At 38.9% G+C, this 17,189-nt stretch overlaps 2 protein-coding genes across 2 annotated transcripts; both read right to left on the bottom strand.

Moving 5' to 3' along the window:
• Positions 1–492: 492 nt before the first annotated feature.
• On the bottom strand, positions 493–1,597 carry LOC102102003 (trace amine-associated receptor 2). Its single transcript, XM_005534670.3, is given in 2 exon segments — positions 493–1,058; positions 1,061–1,597. Coding segments are annotated over 2 exon segments (960 nt in total). The 5' UTR covers positions 1,455–1,597.
• A 5,995-nt stretch (positions 1,598–7,592) lies between these two features.
• Positions 7,593–15,368, bottom strand: TAAR1 (trace amine associated receptor 1). The gene is made up of 3 exons (XM_005518354.3): positions 15,085–15,368; positions 11,173–11,300; positions 7,593–8,993 (listed from the first exon to the last, which is right to left on the bottom strand). Exon 3 carries the CDS (start codon positions 8,956–8,958, stop codon positions 7,888–7,890), a length of 1,071 nt encoding a protein of 356 aa, XP_005518411.2. The 5' UTR covers positions 8,959–8,993; positions 11,173–11,300; positions 15,085–15,368; the 3' UTR covers positions 7,593–7,887.
• Positions 15,369–17,189: the final 1,821 nt, after the last annotated feature.

The raw sequence follows: 17,189 nt of genomic DNA, 5'->3' as shown, positions 1-17,189 counted from the left end.
AACATCTGGAGCCTGACATTTAAACAAAGACCAGACACAAAGAGAGATGAGTACAAGCCATGCTCTGATTCCTGAGTACTCCTTCCCAAATATGAAGCACAAGGAGGACAAGGGGTGAAATCCTGATTCTATTGTTTTCAGGGGAAAAGATCAGCTTCAAGCCAAAATTACACTCCCATTCTATTTGCTTGGGAATAGCAGGAGACTATACATCTGCTAATGCCTCCTTCACAAAGGGTGTCAAATTTCTCACTGTATGAGCCTGGGATACATTTAGTTTTGGGTTATTAAGAGTGAACCCTAAGAAAGACTACCTGCATAAGATTAGGCGCAATACTGAGTTTATGTGCTGTATGTAAATAATTTCTGAAATTAAAAGAATTTTGCAGGACTGACTCATAAAATTCCTATTGCACTCATACTGAAACATGAATATTCAGGAGTCCACTGTTTCTTCTTCATTTCTAGAGCTACTGTCACTAGTGGAATCTATTACTCTGACAGATCTTCAGACAAAATTTTTACTGTATGAAAACATGGATTAAATATTTTGCTTTTCAAGATACATTTAAATGATTTCTGAAACCATGGATACAGAAATTCATAGATAAATGGATTTCAGAAAGAATTTAGATACCCAAGCCAGTTTAGAGAATCAAATAGAGGTAAAGGAATGGAAAAATTAAAAAATGGATCAGTTAGGACTGCAAAAAAACACAGAAAACAACATATTAAGAAACTCAGCATAAAAAGACTCAAAGTCTTAACAGCTTTCCTGTCTTTATACTTAGAAAGCTCATGTTTTGTTTTGTTTTTGTTGTTTGTTTTTTTTTTTGAGAGCCTGTGTGCCTGGCTCGACTCTGATGTGTGCATTTGGGGGACTGTAAAAGTTTTAACAAAAATCCCTGTCATAATTCAAGCAGGACCAAATAAACTGACTGTCAATAAAAAAGCCCCCCCACCCCCTGGTTTGTTGAACACAATTGGGCACAAGCCTGAGCATTTAATCAGCATCTCATAGCCCTCAATCCCAGAAGCAAAAGCTTCTGAGAAAACACACTGAAAGCAAAGGCAGCAGGCACTGACCAGCACACAGCCATGATTTGTTTTATGGCTGCTACAGTCATGGTGCTGCAGTAATGCAGAGGGTGGCAGATTGCACAAAACCCATCCATGGCAATGGAACAAAGATGGAAAATGGAAGCTAAACTGAGCATCAAGTCAAAACTGTAATGAACCTTGCAGAATATAATCCCAAAAACCCAGCACTTCTCTACAGACCTTACCATGCTGTAGGGCATAATAGCAAAGCCCAGCAGAAAATCTGTTACAGCCATGGATAAGATGAGGAAGTTGGTTGGAGAATGGAGCTGCTTGAAATACAAGATGGAAATTATTATGGCCAGATTCCCAAAGACAGTAAGAATGAAGATTGCTGTTATGAATAAATACATTACCCCTCCTGTTTTTGCTGACCTAAAGTTCTCAAGACAGGATCTGTTTTCAAACCCAGAGCAATCAAATCCTTTGAGATATTTGGAGAAAGAATAATCAATCCTTTATTAGATTTTTCTTTTGGAAGTGTAGTTCCATCAGCAGATTTAATTTTCAATTAAATTAGTTCAATTCAGTTAATTAATTCAATTAAGTTTCCAAAATATTCCAAATCCTAATATGAGAATAAAAGGTAAAGTAAGTCAAGAGCATGAACTCCATAACTAAATGAAATACAGTAATTCAGAGGCAAATTTTCTCTTGGTTTAAATAGGGACCAACAACAATCAATTATTCTTCTGAAATGGTACATGGAATTTAGTAACTGGAAGCTATTTTAAAATTAATTACAAATAATATATAAAACAAAGCAGTTGAAAGTTGAAAGAGTTAAGTTGAAAACTTAATTAACTCTCAGATTAACTAAATTATATTAAAATATACATTTTATTTTGTATATGGAGCATTTTGTAAAATACGGTTCTTGTATTTTGTATATGTCATAATAATAGTAAATTTAAAGTGATAGAAGAAAAACATGCATAGACAAAGAAACCCCTCAAGTCACTTCAGTCCATAAATATTATATAGAATTTATAAGTCCCTTAGAATAGCAGTATTTTTTCTATGGGAGAAATGTTATGTGAGCTGGTATACCTCAGCTTTCTTGAAGGTTTCAGTTAATGAACTACTCACCCAGACGCTCATCTTAAGAGTCACAAATCAGTTTCCAAACACCCACTTACCAAATTATTTATGCTGCTAAACTCACCAGCTGTGCATCACAAAGTACCAGCAATGAACACATCTGATGGAAATCAGTTGTAAAATTGGCATGATAAGCAAGATTCTTTTCTTTCCCTACATATAAACCTGTTTCCTATCATTATAATTCCACTGACTAAAAGGATATTGAGGTTTACCTCCCGTAATAGATTGTGGTCCAGCTGCAGTAGTTATAAATGAATACACTAGTGAATAGTTTCAAGGGGAAAAGATTCCTTTCATTTTTTTGGGGAGAACCAGACCCATTTCTTCTACCTCTTTTCCTGAAAATTTGTTTTGGACAAAGAGCAAATTTAGAAACAGAAGCAGAAGAAAAAGCAGAAAAGCAGAAACTGCTCTTCTTCACAGCAGTTTAACCCACTTAAAACAAACATGGGAAGCAGCTCAGACCACTGTTCTTTTTTTTCAATTGGTATCACCTATCACCTGGAATGAAGAAAATACTGAAATTGTGCATCAAAAGATTAAAAACAGATATGGGCAGCCAGCTTTATGGGCTAGTCTTCCCTGTATCTCTTAATAATACCATACATGAACTCTTTAAGTAGATATTTTTTGGTCTTGTTATTGTCCTGCAAAACTGCAATGTGGGTAACAGGCAGATCCCCTCTGTAACCTGGCTTGAATTAATGAAAGATGGGGATTTATTTTTCTTTTATGACATTATACTTAATTCCCAGTAGATTTTGAGATAAATACATGTGTGCAATGTAGGGGTTTACACCAATAAGTGATAGAGAAAGCCAAGTGTCGGTATTCCCAACACCATTATGTTTGTTTGCTCTATTACTCTGTTTACCTTCATGTATAGGGGAAGTCTTTTGGTGACTTAAGGCAGACAAAAAATGTTCCTCATTATTTTCTTGTTGGGCTTAAATGTTGATTGAAGAGAGTTATTTGATTATTTATTACTAACTGCTTTTATTCCACTGGGCCAGCTTCACCAAAGCAACAACAGCAAAAGACAAACTCAGGTTTTCTCAAATAATTGTTTTCCCCTGTTGGTAACTGAGGAAGTCCAAAGGATATGGGACGCACTCTTTTTTCAGTGATCCCTCTCTAACTGACAGATGGCTTTTAGTCTGTACCCTATGAACAGCCAGTGTTTAAGGAAATTGACTTTTCCTATACCTATGGGAAATCAGAAGTCAAGACATCTAGGAGCAGGCTGTGGAGTTCCCACTGTCTAAGTTACTTGTGGATCCAGTCTCTTAAGAAGTAAATTTGTTTTACAAAGGCTGTTGTGTAATCGTTTCATAGAAAAAATTTCAATTACCCATGCAGCTAGCTGGATTTAAAGTGTCAGCATGAAGGTGAAAAGATCCTATTAAAAAGCCTACAAAGTAGGAAATCAAATGTATCTGGTTATGCAAGACCATGTAACATTGTGCAAGACTCAGTAACTATTATAGGAATTGAATTTCACAGAATCACAGAATTTTTGAGGTTGAAAGGGTGCATTCTGCCCCATCATCCATCTCATTAATGAAGATGTTGAACAGGATTGGCCCTAGTGTTAACCCTTAGGGTACATCACTTCTTACTGGTCTTCAACTAAATTTCATACCAGTGATCTGCACCCTCTGGGCCTGGCCAGTTTCCAGTCCACCTCACTGTCTTCTCATCCAGCCCATACTTCATCACCTTCTTGTGAAACTCTTACCCTTGTCAGTGTTGAAAGCCCTCCAGAAGACTAGGTAGATAATAGCAACTCTTCTTCCTTTGTCTTCCAGACTAGTCATGTCACCAAAGAAATTAATAAAATTTAGTCCATGTCTAGTGAAAACAAATTAGTCAAAAAGTGCTTACAGGTAGACATATTCTTTTTCAGCATTAAGTCTTTAAGTGCAGTGTGTGAAAGTAGCAACCAAGACAATGAAGATGATCAGAAAATCTGCTGAAGGAGAGGAATTTAGTAGAACAGTGACTTCATCCAGTATTTTCTCCCTTGTCGAATGCATATTAACGCATTGTAGAGGTCAGAGAGTGCACAGTGTGCATTGCCTAGATGAGTTAACGAGATGAGTTAATGATTTAAGAAAACCCATATGCCTTGTAATATTTACACATTTTGACATCTCAGTTTTCCTGTTTGAACACAGCAATAATGGACTTTTTTATCTAGGAGTTTAAAATACTCCATTTTGGAACGACTCTTTCCTTTGTAAGGTTTCCAGAAGGGTCCTACTTGGGCAGCTGGTGCTCCTTCTCTTTTCCAATCCTCCTGCCTCTGGTATCTGAGAGACCATGAGATTTGGACACAGGTGGCACCACCAAAATGTGAGGCACTAAGGCAGGATACAGGCAGCAGGTCAGGACTCCGAAGGTTGCTGTCAGTTTTGTATAAAGTGTGGGAAGAAGGTGACATTGCAAACGGTCCTCACTGGTGACAAAAGGGACAGACACAAGTCTATTGGTGAAACAGAGCTTTTCATCATGCTGGAGATATTGCTTTGCACAAGTAATCAGGTAAGTTAAAACATCTGAAATCACCCACAGGAGAATAATTTGTTCTGCAAAAGGTAGCCATCTGGGAAGTGTTTAACAAGGTTACTAATTAAATGTGTTGATTAGGAATTTGACAAATACCCTTTGCACTTAATTTGCATTATGACACTTTGAGATTGCAGTAAAGTATATTCTGCTCCACTAGCCCTAACTCATAATCTGATTGGACAAGAGCATGAGGGACTTTTCTTATGCTTTCCTAATTTATCCATGTCTTGGGTTCAAAGAGAGTCCCTGTGGCCTCATTAACACATCTCATTTGCACATCACCCTCACTGGCTGGGAAATAGCTTTATGCTGTCTGTGATTAGAGCTGAGAGGAAGTAACCTGGGACCTCACTACTGTCACTGTGCTAGAGAAGGCCCTCTGTAAATAGAAGGCAAGGAGGCTTTTTGGGAAGGTGCCACCTTTAGGTAACAGGACACCAGAGGAAAAAGTTATTTCTGAAACTTTCTGAGTTGGGCCATGCACAAAGCTGGTTTATATTTTAGTTTATTAAGAACAAGGAAGACAGCCTTCTAGGTGTAGGTGAAGGTCACCAGCAATCTGTATGTGGAAACTCCTTCTTCTGCAGAGAATAAATATTGATGACTCCTTGGCTAGACTGGCTTGCCCAGAGAGTTTTTCATCTGTGCACTGAAAATTTCTTTTACTATTTCCACTTACACTAAATAGATTATGGTGGTCTTATGCAGCCACAATGCTTGGATGCCCCCTCCACTGGTTTTGGCTGGGTTTTGTTTTTTCTTTATAGTAGTTTGTGTGGTGTGGTGTTTTGGACTTGTGATGAAAACAATGTTGATAACATACACACAATCCCCATTTAAGTTAAGATTGAGCAGTGCTTGCACAGTATTTTAAAGGCCTTCTCTTTGAGTAGCCTGGGGGTGCACAGCAGTTTGGGAGGGGACATCTGACCCCAGCTGACCAGAGAGATGCTCCACACCATATGATGTGCTCAGCAATAAAAACCTAGGGGAAGAAGGAGGAACTGGGGTGTTGGGAGTTGCAGTGTTTTTTCCTTAAGTAACCATTATGCTTGGTGGAGCCCTGCTTTCCTTGAAATGTCTGAAGATCAGATTTGCAGATGGGAAGTGGTGATTAATTCCTTGATTTGCTTTATTTGCATGTATGGCTTTTGTTCTACCTAATAGAGTGTCTTTTTCTGTATTTTTTCTTACTTCAGGATCGTGTCTCTGGTTTCCAAGGGTTTATAGGAATTAGTTTTGCAGTAGGGTCCAGGCACTGTCTGCAGGGACATGCTCTATTTGAACTACAGTCTGTCCTGCAAGCAAGTTGGGATCCTACTCATTCACAAACTCCTCCTGCAACCAGGAAACAATGCCTGAGAGATGCCACAATTTATGAAAAGAAAATTACCAGCTGTGAATTCTGGTAGAGCTGGAATTGTCTGGAAACACAGTAGTATTTCCAGATTTTCAGGGAGATAAGAATAAAGGAAAAGAAAAAACTTCATTGACTTCCTGAAGGGACTACATTAATATGTGCTGATCTTACTAAATATACTTCAAAATGCCTTAGATGGATACTATTTGTCATAGAAGATCTATCTCTCATTCAATCTAAAATATGATCAGACAAAAGGAGGTTATCACTTGGCAGCACTTCTGAAATTGTCACTTCAATTGAAATCAAACCGTCCAAGTGATCACACATTTTTATTTCAGAAAGCAACACTGGGAGTGAGAATTTTTACTACAGCAGGGCCAGACTCACTGGAGATGAAGGAAGAAAATAATTACCCATTATTTATCAGAAAGAGATTTTGAAAAATTTTACCTTGCTTTATTTTTGTAAGTGTTAAAGTAGTCATATTGATATTAGCAAGGATCCACAGTAGAAGTGCCAATGTGGTGTATGTTTCATTGTTATTTTTTATGTCATTTTTAGGAGGGCAAATTTTACAAGATGGCAATGGAACAGTAAAATACACAATTTCAGATCCTGATACTTTGCCCTGCTGAAATGTATCGTCATTCAAATTTTAAGCTTTTCAGCACAGAGTGTTTCAGTGCTCTACAAAGCACAGGAAACAAAGACAAGATACAGATATGATGCACTTTTACAAGGAACATGAAGGGAGGACAGACTGCTGAGTATCACTCTTACTTTAGTACAGTCATCAATTTCTCTCCATGGTCTCTCCTCAGATACTGATCATTTCCTGCCCATGCCCAGTACTGTTCCTTCATAATCCAGCTGAGTTCAACCACAAGATTTCTTCAGAATTATCCATGTGCTTTTCTTGAAAGCTCTTACAGCATTTCCAGGAGACAAAATAACAATATGTCAAAGCTAAGAAAAAAGTTCTCTAAGATGGAAAGCAGCAAATGTTTTACATCTGAACACCCATTAGATAGACATAATTTTCTGGCATTGTAAGGTGCAATGCAGCTTTTCTGCAATTGTTTTTCACTTCATACTTCATATTTTTTCTTGTCTTTGATCTTGTTAAACATGCTTTTGATCTCATTAAGTAGCAAAGCTTTTAAGTGACAAACCATAAGTGACATGTACTAGTTGAAATCGAAACAGAAAGAGCAGCACAGCCTTTCTCTGCCCCCCTTCCCTCTGTGGAGTGCACTGGTATGGCTGGTTATTGGCCTGTTTTGAGGTCTGCACACATATGAAAAGGGAAGGACAAAACTTAGAGAGCTTTGGGTTATTAGCCAAAGATGCCAAGAAATCCAAAGGAAAAGATTTTTCTGCTCTTTCTAGAGGAGAACACAAAGGAACACCAATATTGTAATACAAACACACCTTATTCAAGAAATTAATCTGTTGTGTCAGAATATTTTTTTAATTATGAAGATCAGGGATATAAACTGCTGTAAGTTTTTTAAATGGAAGTCTTGCTCTTCTGTGCATTGCAAATAAATAGATACAATCAAAACACAACATGCAAAACCCAGTCTGGAATGAAAGAATACATAAAGCGCAACGGTTGCTTAACAGCTTGAACTACATTTGGTAAATAGACAAACAAATAGGTGTTTCCTTCCTTCACAGCTCTTACATCTGGGAGTTCAGCCTCCAGGCAAAAGTTCAAAGCCATGAATCCAACCATTTAAAGCACGTTAATCTGAAAACAAATGAGTCCTGGAAGAGTCCTGTTGAAAAACTTTTCCAAACAGAATAATTTTCAATGCCCTGCGAAACCACATGTAAAAAAATGCATAAACAATTGGGTTAAATGTAGAATTTAGATAGCCAAACCAAACCAAAGCATCAATGAGAACAGGAGGTATCACGTAATTCATAAACGGATTGGTAGCTGTAAAGAAGAAGAATGGAGTCCAGCAGATGAGAAACACTCCCATTATTATGCCTAAAGTCTTAGCAGCTTTCCTTTCTCTGCAGAATGAAATGTGCTGCTTCATTTCAAATTGCATTTTTTTTCTGCTAATTGCATCGATGGATCTTGCCTGCTTCTTGGCTACAGAGTATATTTTCCTATAGATGTACAGCATAACAAATCCAGGGATGTAAAAAGACACTACAGAGGCCACAATACCTGAAGTTTCACTAAAAATGAGAAAGCATCCTCCTGCACAGTGGACATGATCATAAATCTTTTCTGCCCCTCTCAAGTTTAAGTCTAGAAAGATCATCCCAAAGGCAAAAGCAGCAGGGACCATCCAGCTTATACACACCATGACCACAATGACAAAAGTATTTATCTTTGATTTGTATCTTAAAGGGTCACACACGGCATAGTAGCGGTCGATGGATATGAAGGAAAGATGGAAGATAGAAGCTGTGCTCAGCATAATGTCCGTGCTTGTGTGGATCTTGCAGAAGAATTCCCCAAAATACCAACAGTGCTCAACAGAGCGCACCATACTGCAGGGCATGATGAAGAATCCTAGCAGGAAGTCTACGGTGGCCATTGAAAGGATCAGGAAATTTGTAGGCGTGTGGAGCTGCTTGAAATGTGATATTGAGATGATAACTGTCAAATTTCCGACCACTGTGGCCAGAATAATGCAAGCCATGAAGATGTACATGGAAATACGGATACTGTTTGACCAGCTGCTCCTTATGCAAGAGCCATTTACGGATTCACAGCCCAGTTGCATCCTTACTGGGGTCTCAAATCCACGTAGGTATGCAGCACAGGTACTGGTTTTTCTAGTTCTGAGGAACATTTACGACTGATTTTCCATTTTCTAGATGGGAAGAGCTGCAGAGAGGAAAATAAAAGAGCATTGTAAACACCTTAATTTGGCTGGATGTGTAGGATGTGTAGCAAATTCACATTTAAGCAGGATGAAAGTATTTTGTAATCACATTTAGCAGAATGACACTTTTATCATCTGACTTCCCTGGAAATGAGAACCTCCTTTGATGAAATAAACTCCATAATGGGGTGCACTCGCACCGGGACAGCAGTGACCCTGAGAGGCCTGCACTGGGCGGTGCCTTTTCCAGTGGGCAGATGAGAAGCCCTTTTCAATATTTCCTGTTTCCGTTTTCAGTCCTAGTCTTCTTCATCAATATTGGCCAAAGTCCTGCATCTCCACTTTGCTCTTGAAAATCAGTAATTTTAAATTCTGAAGCTCCCTCAACTTCTTTTTGAACGCATAAGTCTAAAACCTACAAGTCTAAAGCGAAGGCCACAGCTGAGGAGTCCATGTTTGACCTCCCCTCCAGCCCTGTCCTGTTAGTGATGACTGGACAGATCAAGTTTTACTGGAAAATCCTTGCAGGCTCTAGCTGTAAATAGAGATGCAAGGGAGAGATCTAAGAGAATAAAAAAAATGTTTTTGCCCTTTTACTGACAAAATAAAATGGAATAATATGACTAATCTGAACCATTATCTGCTGTACAAGCAAATGGGTTTTTATTCTGTTGAGCTCTATTTTTTTCAGTGCTAGTAGTTTCACATTACTGTGAGAATTGATTATATTAATCTGTTTTTTAGCTAAGGCACAAACATGGAGAGAAACATTTTCAGAACACAGGTTTAGTTTGCATCTAAGGACAAAAATATCCTTGTCCTCGTGTGTAGGCAGTAGCATGTCCCTTTTGCAAGTCACTCTTTTTATGAAAACTTTTAAGGAAAGTACTTAAGCACTTGGCAAGCAATATTTTTGAAAAATCTGTTTTTCTTTTAAACAACAGAAAGATAGTGTTATTGTGAACAATAGATATCATTAGCATATGTTGTTCAGTAGCACTATCATTATGGTATAAAATGGCTGTCAGAAAAATACTGACATGGCAATTCAGCCAGTACTGCTTTAAACCACCTGATTTGGGATTTAGTTGCCTCTGGTTATTCTGGATAGAACACAAAAAAAAAATATATTCTTTCCCATACTAAACCAAATGTTACTACAAGCACACTGGAAGCTGAATGAACATAAACAAAAATCTACAGCTAGCAAAACCTTGACAGCTACAACTAGCAAACAGCCTGTGATATACAGGGGGATTTTGCAAGTAGGGCTGGGCAGTGGCACCCAAATGCCAGCACTTCAAACCAAAGGTTCACCCAAAGGCACTGTCAGGAGTGGGGGACATATGGAGTCTATTTATGTACTGTTTGGGGTGCTTTTCACTTCCCCTTTTTTCTGCCTACTAATATTTAACACCATCTCTAGTATTTTTCACCTCATTTCAATTATCACTTCGTATACCTTTTCCTTCCATTTTTGTCAGCCTCTTCATATTTCTTTTCCTGCCTGTCATTCCTTCTTTCAGCACATTTGCACCCAAGGCAGAAAAAGCACAGCAAGATGAATATTTATTAACTCAAATTTTCAATTTTCAATTTTCATGGTAGAAAGAATTAAACATCAATTTAACTGTTTCTACTAGGCATCATTATAAAGGTTTTAAACCCATTAAGAATGTAAATATGTCAGATTTTTTGAACTTCATTTGTTCTGTATAAAAATATAAATAAATTAAACAATTGTGGTAAAACAGTCTATGAAACCAATCAAAAGGGATTAACATGCTATCTTTAGTTTTCCTTAATATTTTAAAGATTAATAATTTCTCTGTTGTTTTCTGATAGATAAACTGTTTAGCCTAAAGAAATATGATCTGCCCTGAAAACAGGTTTTCTTAAAAAAAAAAAAAACAGGGAATTTTTTTATTTTTTATTTTTTAATAAAAATAAGTAGAAACCCAAACCAAAGGATGAAGAAAACTGAGATCAAGTGTGTGGTTTTGCATTACATTGAAATTAAATAAATCAAAGCAAATGTGAAAACTGTTCAAGTGAGCTGAACTCTGAAGAAGTTTTCAAGAAGAAAGCAGAATGATTTCCTTCCATGTATAGTTACAAATGTTAAAATGTAATAAAATGAAAATATTAAGAAGCATACTCTTAAAAAACCTCTTCTCTTACCTTTGTCACTTCATGCTGGGTAGAAGTCTGCTCTTGGCACTCATTTGTTTTCTGCTGGTTGAATGACACTTCTTCCTTTTAAAGACCATCTCAAAAGGCTGCTGATTCTCTTCAGCACCGTTACAGCTCTGGGCAACACAAATTTTGAGAGAACATATTTTTAATCCACAGCTGGAGGAGCCTCCAGAAACCCCTGTGTATTACTGGGGAATGCTGGTGTGCTGAACTGATTCTGGGCTGCTTGACTCAATAGCAGCTGTTGATGTGAATAGTAGCTTGGACTGTTTATTTTGTCACACTTGTAGAGAACAAAATCATGGCTTGTGCTTGTTTAATGGGCCTTATTTATAGGTGAATTGAATTGATTTGAAGTAAATTCACTTGTTTGATTAAATGTTGCAGTCATATTGTGAGCGGCCCAGTATTATCTAAGGAAAGAACAAAAGACACTATGTAGTCTACCTCCTGTAAGCTTTTAAAATACAGCAAAATACATAAGTATAGCTTGGTTACAGCAGCATGTAAGATTTCCTTGAAAAGGTGTAATGTAGACAGAGTGACACATTGTGTATTTACCAGCCTAGTTATGATTACTGAGCAAACAGATTTAATCTAGAAGATCACCAGTTAACAGCTATTTGCAAGATACAACTGTTGAAAAAGTGTTTTAAATAAACACCTATTACTGGCTGTACCAGAGTCATGGATGAGGAGCATCAATTTTTTGCTCCACAAAGGACCATGCAGCCTTTTAAAATGGTGATACTGCTGAATGTAAAAGAGCATTATTGTGATGACCATCAGCTAAAGCCCAGCTAAGATGGGTGCCTCAAAGGCATATGTGACAAATTGGGTTAAGATAATACTTCTTGCAAAGGATGACCTGGGTTAGCCAATTTACTATGTTATGTGCACAAAAATCAAAATGGGTGCATACAACTCTGTTCTTTAATTTTTTTTTGGTGGCTGCTCTCACAGACAGACTGGGGTTTTGCACAACAACTTCTCTTTGCTATAGTAAGACAGTTTGACAACTAAAAAAAGTGCAGAAACAATGATCAGGCTGAGAGAGAAACCACTGGAGAGTGTCAAGAGGATGTGAGGATGTGTTGAGGAGAGGAGTCAGGTCTGATTCTTCAGAGCTGGGGAAAAGTGAAAAAGACATATTAGGTCCCAAATACTGGTCTGTGAAAGAGGCGTTCACCCTTCTGAGATGCTGTGTGCTTCCTCGGAGCCAGGCACTTCTCTGTGAGGAGTGAAGGTTTAGAGCTTGGTAATTACTGTCTTGACACATATACATTTTATAGGAAGGTAAAATTTAGGGGAACAAACCCATGTTGCATTACTCTGTACAACTCGTTGTTACAAAGAAGTCTGGCAGGCAGCTCATTTTGGGCACTCAGTCCAAGGCCACCCAGGCATGCACACAGTGCTCTCCCACCACGCTCCATCCTCTCTCCCTTGACTAACACAGGGCCAAAACTCAAGGGCATTTTCTGGAATGGCAGCTCTGCTTCAAGTGTTTGTTCCAGAGGCACCTCCCTGGCAGCAACTTGCAAACCTCTGGGGGAACCCCTGGGGCTGGGAAGCCTTCCCCTGCCCTGAGCAGGTCTGCCCTGCTGCAGAGGGACAGGCAGCAACCAGCCACGGAGTGGGGGCTTTGCTTTGCCTCCTCTTGTGCCCAGGCTGTGCATCTGGTCAGGGAGTGCTTCCCTCCATCTCCTGGCTTGCAATAAAATTTTGCTGCAAGACCCACACACACCGGAACAGAGTGAGCCACAGGTCTAGGGGGAGATGTAAGCATGGGAATGATGGTATTTAACAGTGTGTTGGCTGAAAGTAAAGCAGGAGGTTTTGATAGATGAAGATAATTAAATAATTAAGCAGGCCAAATTGTCAACTAATTTAGAGTGAGAAAGAACACTGTGGTAGCAAGTTTTCACTCTGTTGGTGCAGATGCTTCAAACAGGCATTTTCTTGTGCCTTCATGCTGATGTGGATCATGAGAATATTCTCAGACTCTCTACTTAAAATATCAAAGAGAAACATGTTTTTCTGAGAACTCAAAGCACTCATAAACTGTCAGTGTTTAGAAGTCTTTTGAATCTGTAGTATATTAAAGCAGTTATACGTCAAAATTTAAAGTAAAAATGTTTCTACAAAATTGTTGCCATGGGTTTTTTTCTAAAAAAAAAAATAGATTTCTGCAGTAAGTAGTTTTCAGGGTTTTGGAAAACCAAGAAAGAGAGACATCACAATGTCTAGGATACTGTGGGTCATCTACTCTCCTTGTTTGTTTGTCTTTAATACATAAAGTAATTTAAATGGAAAACAGCACAGGAGGGAATGGAAATAGCACTTTTTTCAGACATCAAACCTATTTGAAAAATGTGTTGAAAAGTTCTCCTGTCCTTCTTACACAAAACTGTGGAAGGGACACTGGAAGTGGGAAAGAACAGAAAAACACTTGAGAATGAGAACTTTTACTGTGAGAAAAAAGTCAGGAAAGCACTGATTTCTACTGTGGTACATTTAGCTTACTTTTCTGTGGGTACTGTTTGGTCAATCAGCAGAAAGTTTCTCTTTTTCCAACAGTTCACTTTAAAAACCATTTCTCTGTTAGGGGAACCATGGATTTATAAATGCTGGAGGCTGTAAGGTGACCTTATGGCTGAAGACAAGTTTTGAAAGTGTGTAACTCCACTCATCTTTTATGCAGTTCTCAGGAGAAAAAAAAAAAAAGAAAAAGAGCACAATATTAAAAAAAAAAAAATCTTCCTAAGTTTCCATTCATATGTTTGAAATCTAGGGGGAAATGTCCAAGTTCCCAACAAGCTATTAGTACAAAATAATGATTTGTTTATAGGGGTTAAACAAGAAGGTCTGGCAACTACCAATCTGAATGCTACTTCTGCAAACCTGATACAATTCCACTGAAGACTGTCTGAAATTAGCCCAGATTTGTACCAGAGGAATTTGGAGAATAGATGAGATGACTGAGCTGTAGGCCTTTTCCCATGGTTTCTATTCTTAGTTTTGAGTGAAAGACATCTCTTTTCATTGCCAAGTAAAGCCAGCTGTTTATACAGAGTAATGAAATGTTTGTGCTCTTTCTGCAAGTATAATCCTTAGGATAAGGACTATAAATCCAAACTCCAATGAACATGCAAATCTCTGAAATATACAGAGGGGTAAGAGATTCCAAGAAAATAATGTTTTAATAGCAAAGCAAAACACATCCACCCAAAGCCAAGAAATTATCTCAGCAAGGGGTGAGGGATTCTACAATATTTGGTAGGCTCGGTAAGCAATGCCATAACAGAGTCCATTGCCTTCACTCTGCAGCAAAAGCTTCTCTCAGGGCTCCCGAGGGCAGCAGCAGCCCCTTGCCTCTCGCTCCAGCAGGGCAAGTGAATCCTTGCAGCCACAGCACAGAGCAGAGGCACAGTGGGGCAGGTCCCTTGTGCCTTGCCAGTGCTTCTCAGCACCCATCAATCCAACAGGAGCAAACTGTGCTTACTGATTCTAACTGCTTTGTTGATATTTGCTGGCCTCTGAACAACACCTCCAAAAAGAAAGCAAACACAGAGGAGGGAGGTGCTGAAGAGTGAAAAGATCCCATTCTGCATCCTTATGGCCCTCTAATAACTTCACAGAAAGGAAAGAACCTTACTCTGAGTTCACAGCTGTCTGTGAAAAGAGCTTTGCCCCCTTAACTATGTTTCTCTTTCAGCCATTGGGAATGAATGGCTTTTTAAATCATACTTTAAATCATACTTACTGCTGTTGATGCTATTGCTGTTTACTACAGAAAGAACAGTGCAGAACAACAGCTATTATCTTCAGTGCTAACCATCAGAGATTCATCTTTGTAAGAAAATTATATCCCAGACTAGCATATTAGCAGCTCACCATATTCCGGACTGCATGTCTCGGGGATGATACGGCACAGGAGTCACTTCCTCATCACCAGCCGGCGCAGGCTGCAGATACAGCGTAGCACTGACTCATTCCACACCAATTCTCCCAACTAAGTGGCTGTATGCTTTGTCTGACTGGTCCACAGCCTGCTGGGAAAATCTCATCAACTGGGTGACATAAATCTTAAATATCCAGAAAAGATAAACATGCAATAAATCTATTCTGACACAAGCCACTAGCATATGCAAAGATGAATCAACTTGATAAAGCCAGGTTTCTTTCATGAAAAGAAGTATGCAAAGTGAAGGAAGTATTTGTTATGGTCAAGGAACAGACAGAGCTAAAAGCACCGAACTGTTTTGAAGATTGCCCAATATTTCACTTCCTCCTTTCAGTTTTGTTTAATGTTGACAAACCTTAACACTTTCAGTTATCTTTAAAAATTTGATTTGCCTATCTCAGGCTGGATATTTTCCAAAAACTCTAAGCACAATACTTTGACAGTATCTGACAAGAAGACTGATTAAAAGCTATTGCTTCCTTCTAATGAAAAATTTTGCTAGCTGTTTATTTATGATGCTCAGGTATTTATATGATATGCTTTGGAGCAGGGACTTAAGAGCTGTTGCTTTCTTATTAATATACTTTTACCATGCCAGAGAACTATACCTGCAGCTCAATGACAGCATCTCTCATCTTCAAACAATAGTTTGAGTATTGCTGTGGAATTCAAGAAGGATCATCCTTCCAGGAAAACGTAACCCCAGAGAAAAGCTGAAAAAAGTGGGTCAGAGAAAACTGACCCACTTCGGGTCAGTTTGTGTGTGCCAATTGGTGGGCTGCATAGGTGGAGAGCCAGGCCTTTCAGCTCCTGCTCCCCAGAGGTTTCTCTGAGCCTGCAGTGGGACCTATGAGGTTCAGGCCACAACTTCTCCCCTGGGTTTTGGGGTTGGGATAAGCTTAGGACTTAGGAAAGTATGGCACAGGCAAAGTGGAAGAAAGGACATAAGGCTGAACTCAGAAGCACAGCTCATGGTGAAATGAAAGTCTTGAAATATCACATTGTGGTCTAGAAGTGTGACTACTCTACTGGAAACCACTGAGAGCTAAAATTGCTAATAAAGGCTTATATGTCAATAAATTATGTCCTCTAGCTTGCCTTCTCACAGACTGTTCCCTGTTCCTATGACAAATGCTGGATTTGACTACAGTAGACATATGCTATTTTCCCAGAACTATTGAATCTGACTGTTTCTAGTAGTCCACTTGCAAGCCCAATAGGCTGCAGATGCCAGTGCTAATGCACTGTGGGCTATTTTCAAGGGGGCAACCTGCCCTCTTTTGCTTCTGCAGTCATTTCTTGCTGCAGGAAGCAGCGATGCTGTGTGTGAACATCAGTGGTATCACGGCACTGCAGAAACAGCAACACAACTAGTGCAGAAATTACCAGTGCCAGAGGCTGTACCCGTTCTTGCTGACCCTCTTCTCAGGAAGCCATGCCCGGGCAGCCCATTTTTTTTTCCACCAGAAAAGCTTTATTTATCTTGCCAGTAGGTGCTGTATATCAATTGCTTATCAGGTCACTGAAGAAGAGGTAAGGGTGCACTGAAGTTGACTTGAACTTGATTTATGAATTGTTATTGGGTTCTCACTGACTAGGTAGCTCCTGCCAATACCCATAACACTGAGAGGAAACAGATGGCAACAGGAGGTTCAGATGTTTAAATGTTCCCCTACCAGCTTGCATAACTTTTTGTTCATGCACGTGAGGACTGGGGAAGAGAAAGCATCTCTCTTTTCTCCTCTCTCCCTTTTTTACCCCCTGTAGTCAATTTTGTTCTTGTCTGCAATTGTTATCAATTCTCTCTTCCATTTGCAAATGTTTGTAAGTCATCAAGATCTAATGATGAGCCTTGGCCAGACAGGAATACAGGTCACATCCTTGGTGACAGAACGGACAACGATCTATAAGAAAAGGCTCAGCAGGAAACAACTGGCAGTGTAATAATCCCTTGGCAAAATACAGGAGTGGTTACATTAAGTCTTACACAATCCTTAAGTACAAGAGGTTTCTGTTTTTGATTAGTCTAATGCTG

The sequence above is a fragment of the Pseudopodoces humilis genome, chromosome 3 (assembly GCF_049639895.1).
Source record: "Pseudopodoces humilis isolate 2021_Gansu_Grassland_sample_001 chromosome 3, ASM4963989v1, whole genome shotgun sequence".
Taxonomy (NCBI): Eukaryota; Metazoa; Chordata; class Aves; order Passeriformes; family Paridae; genus Pseudopodoces; species Pseudopodoces humilis.
This window is presented reverse-complemented; position numbering and strand designations above follow the sequence as displayed.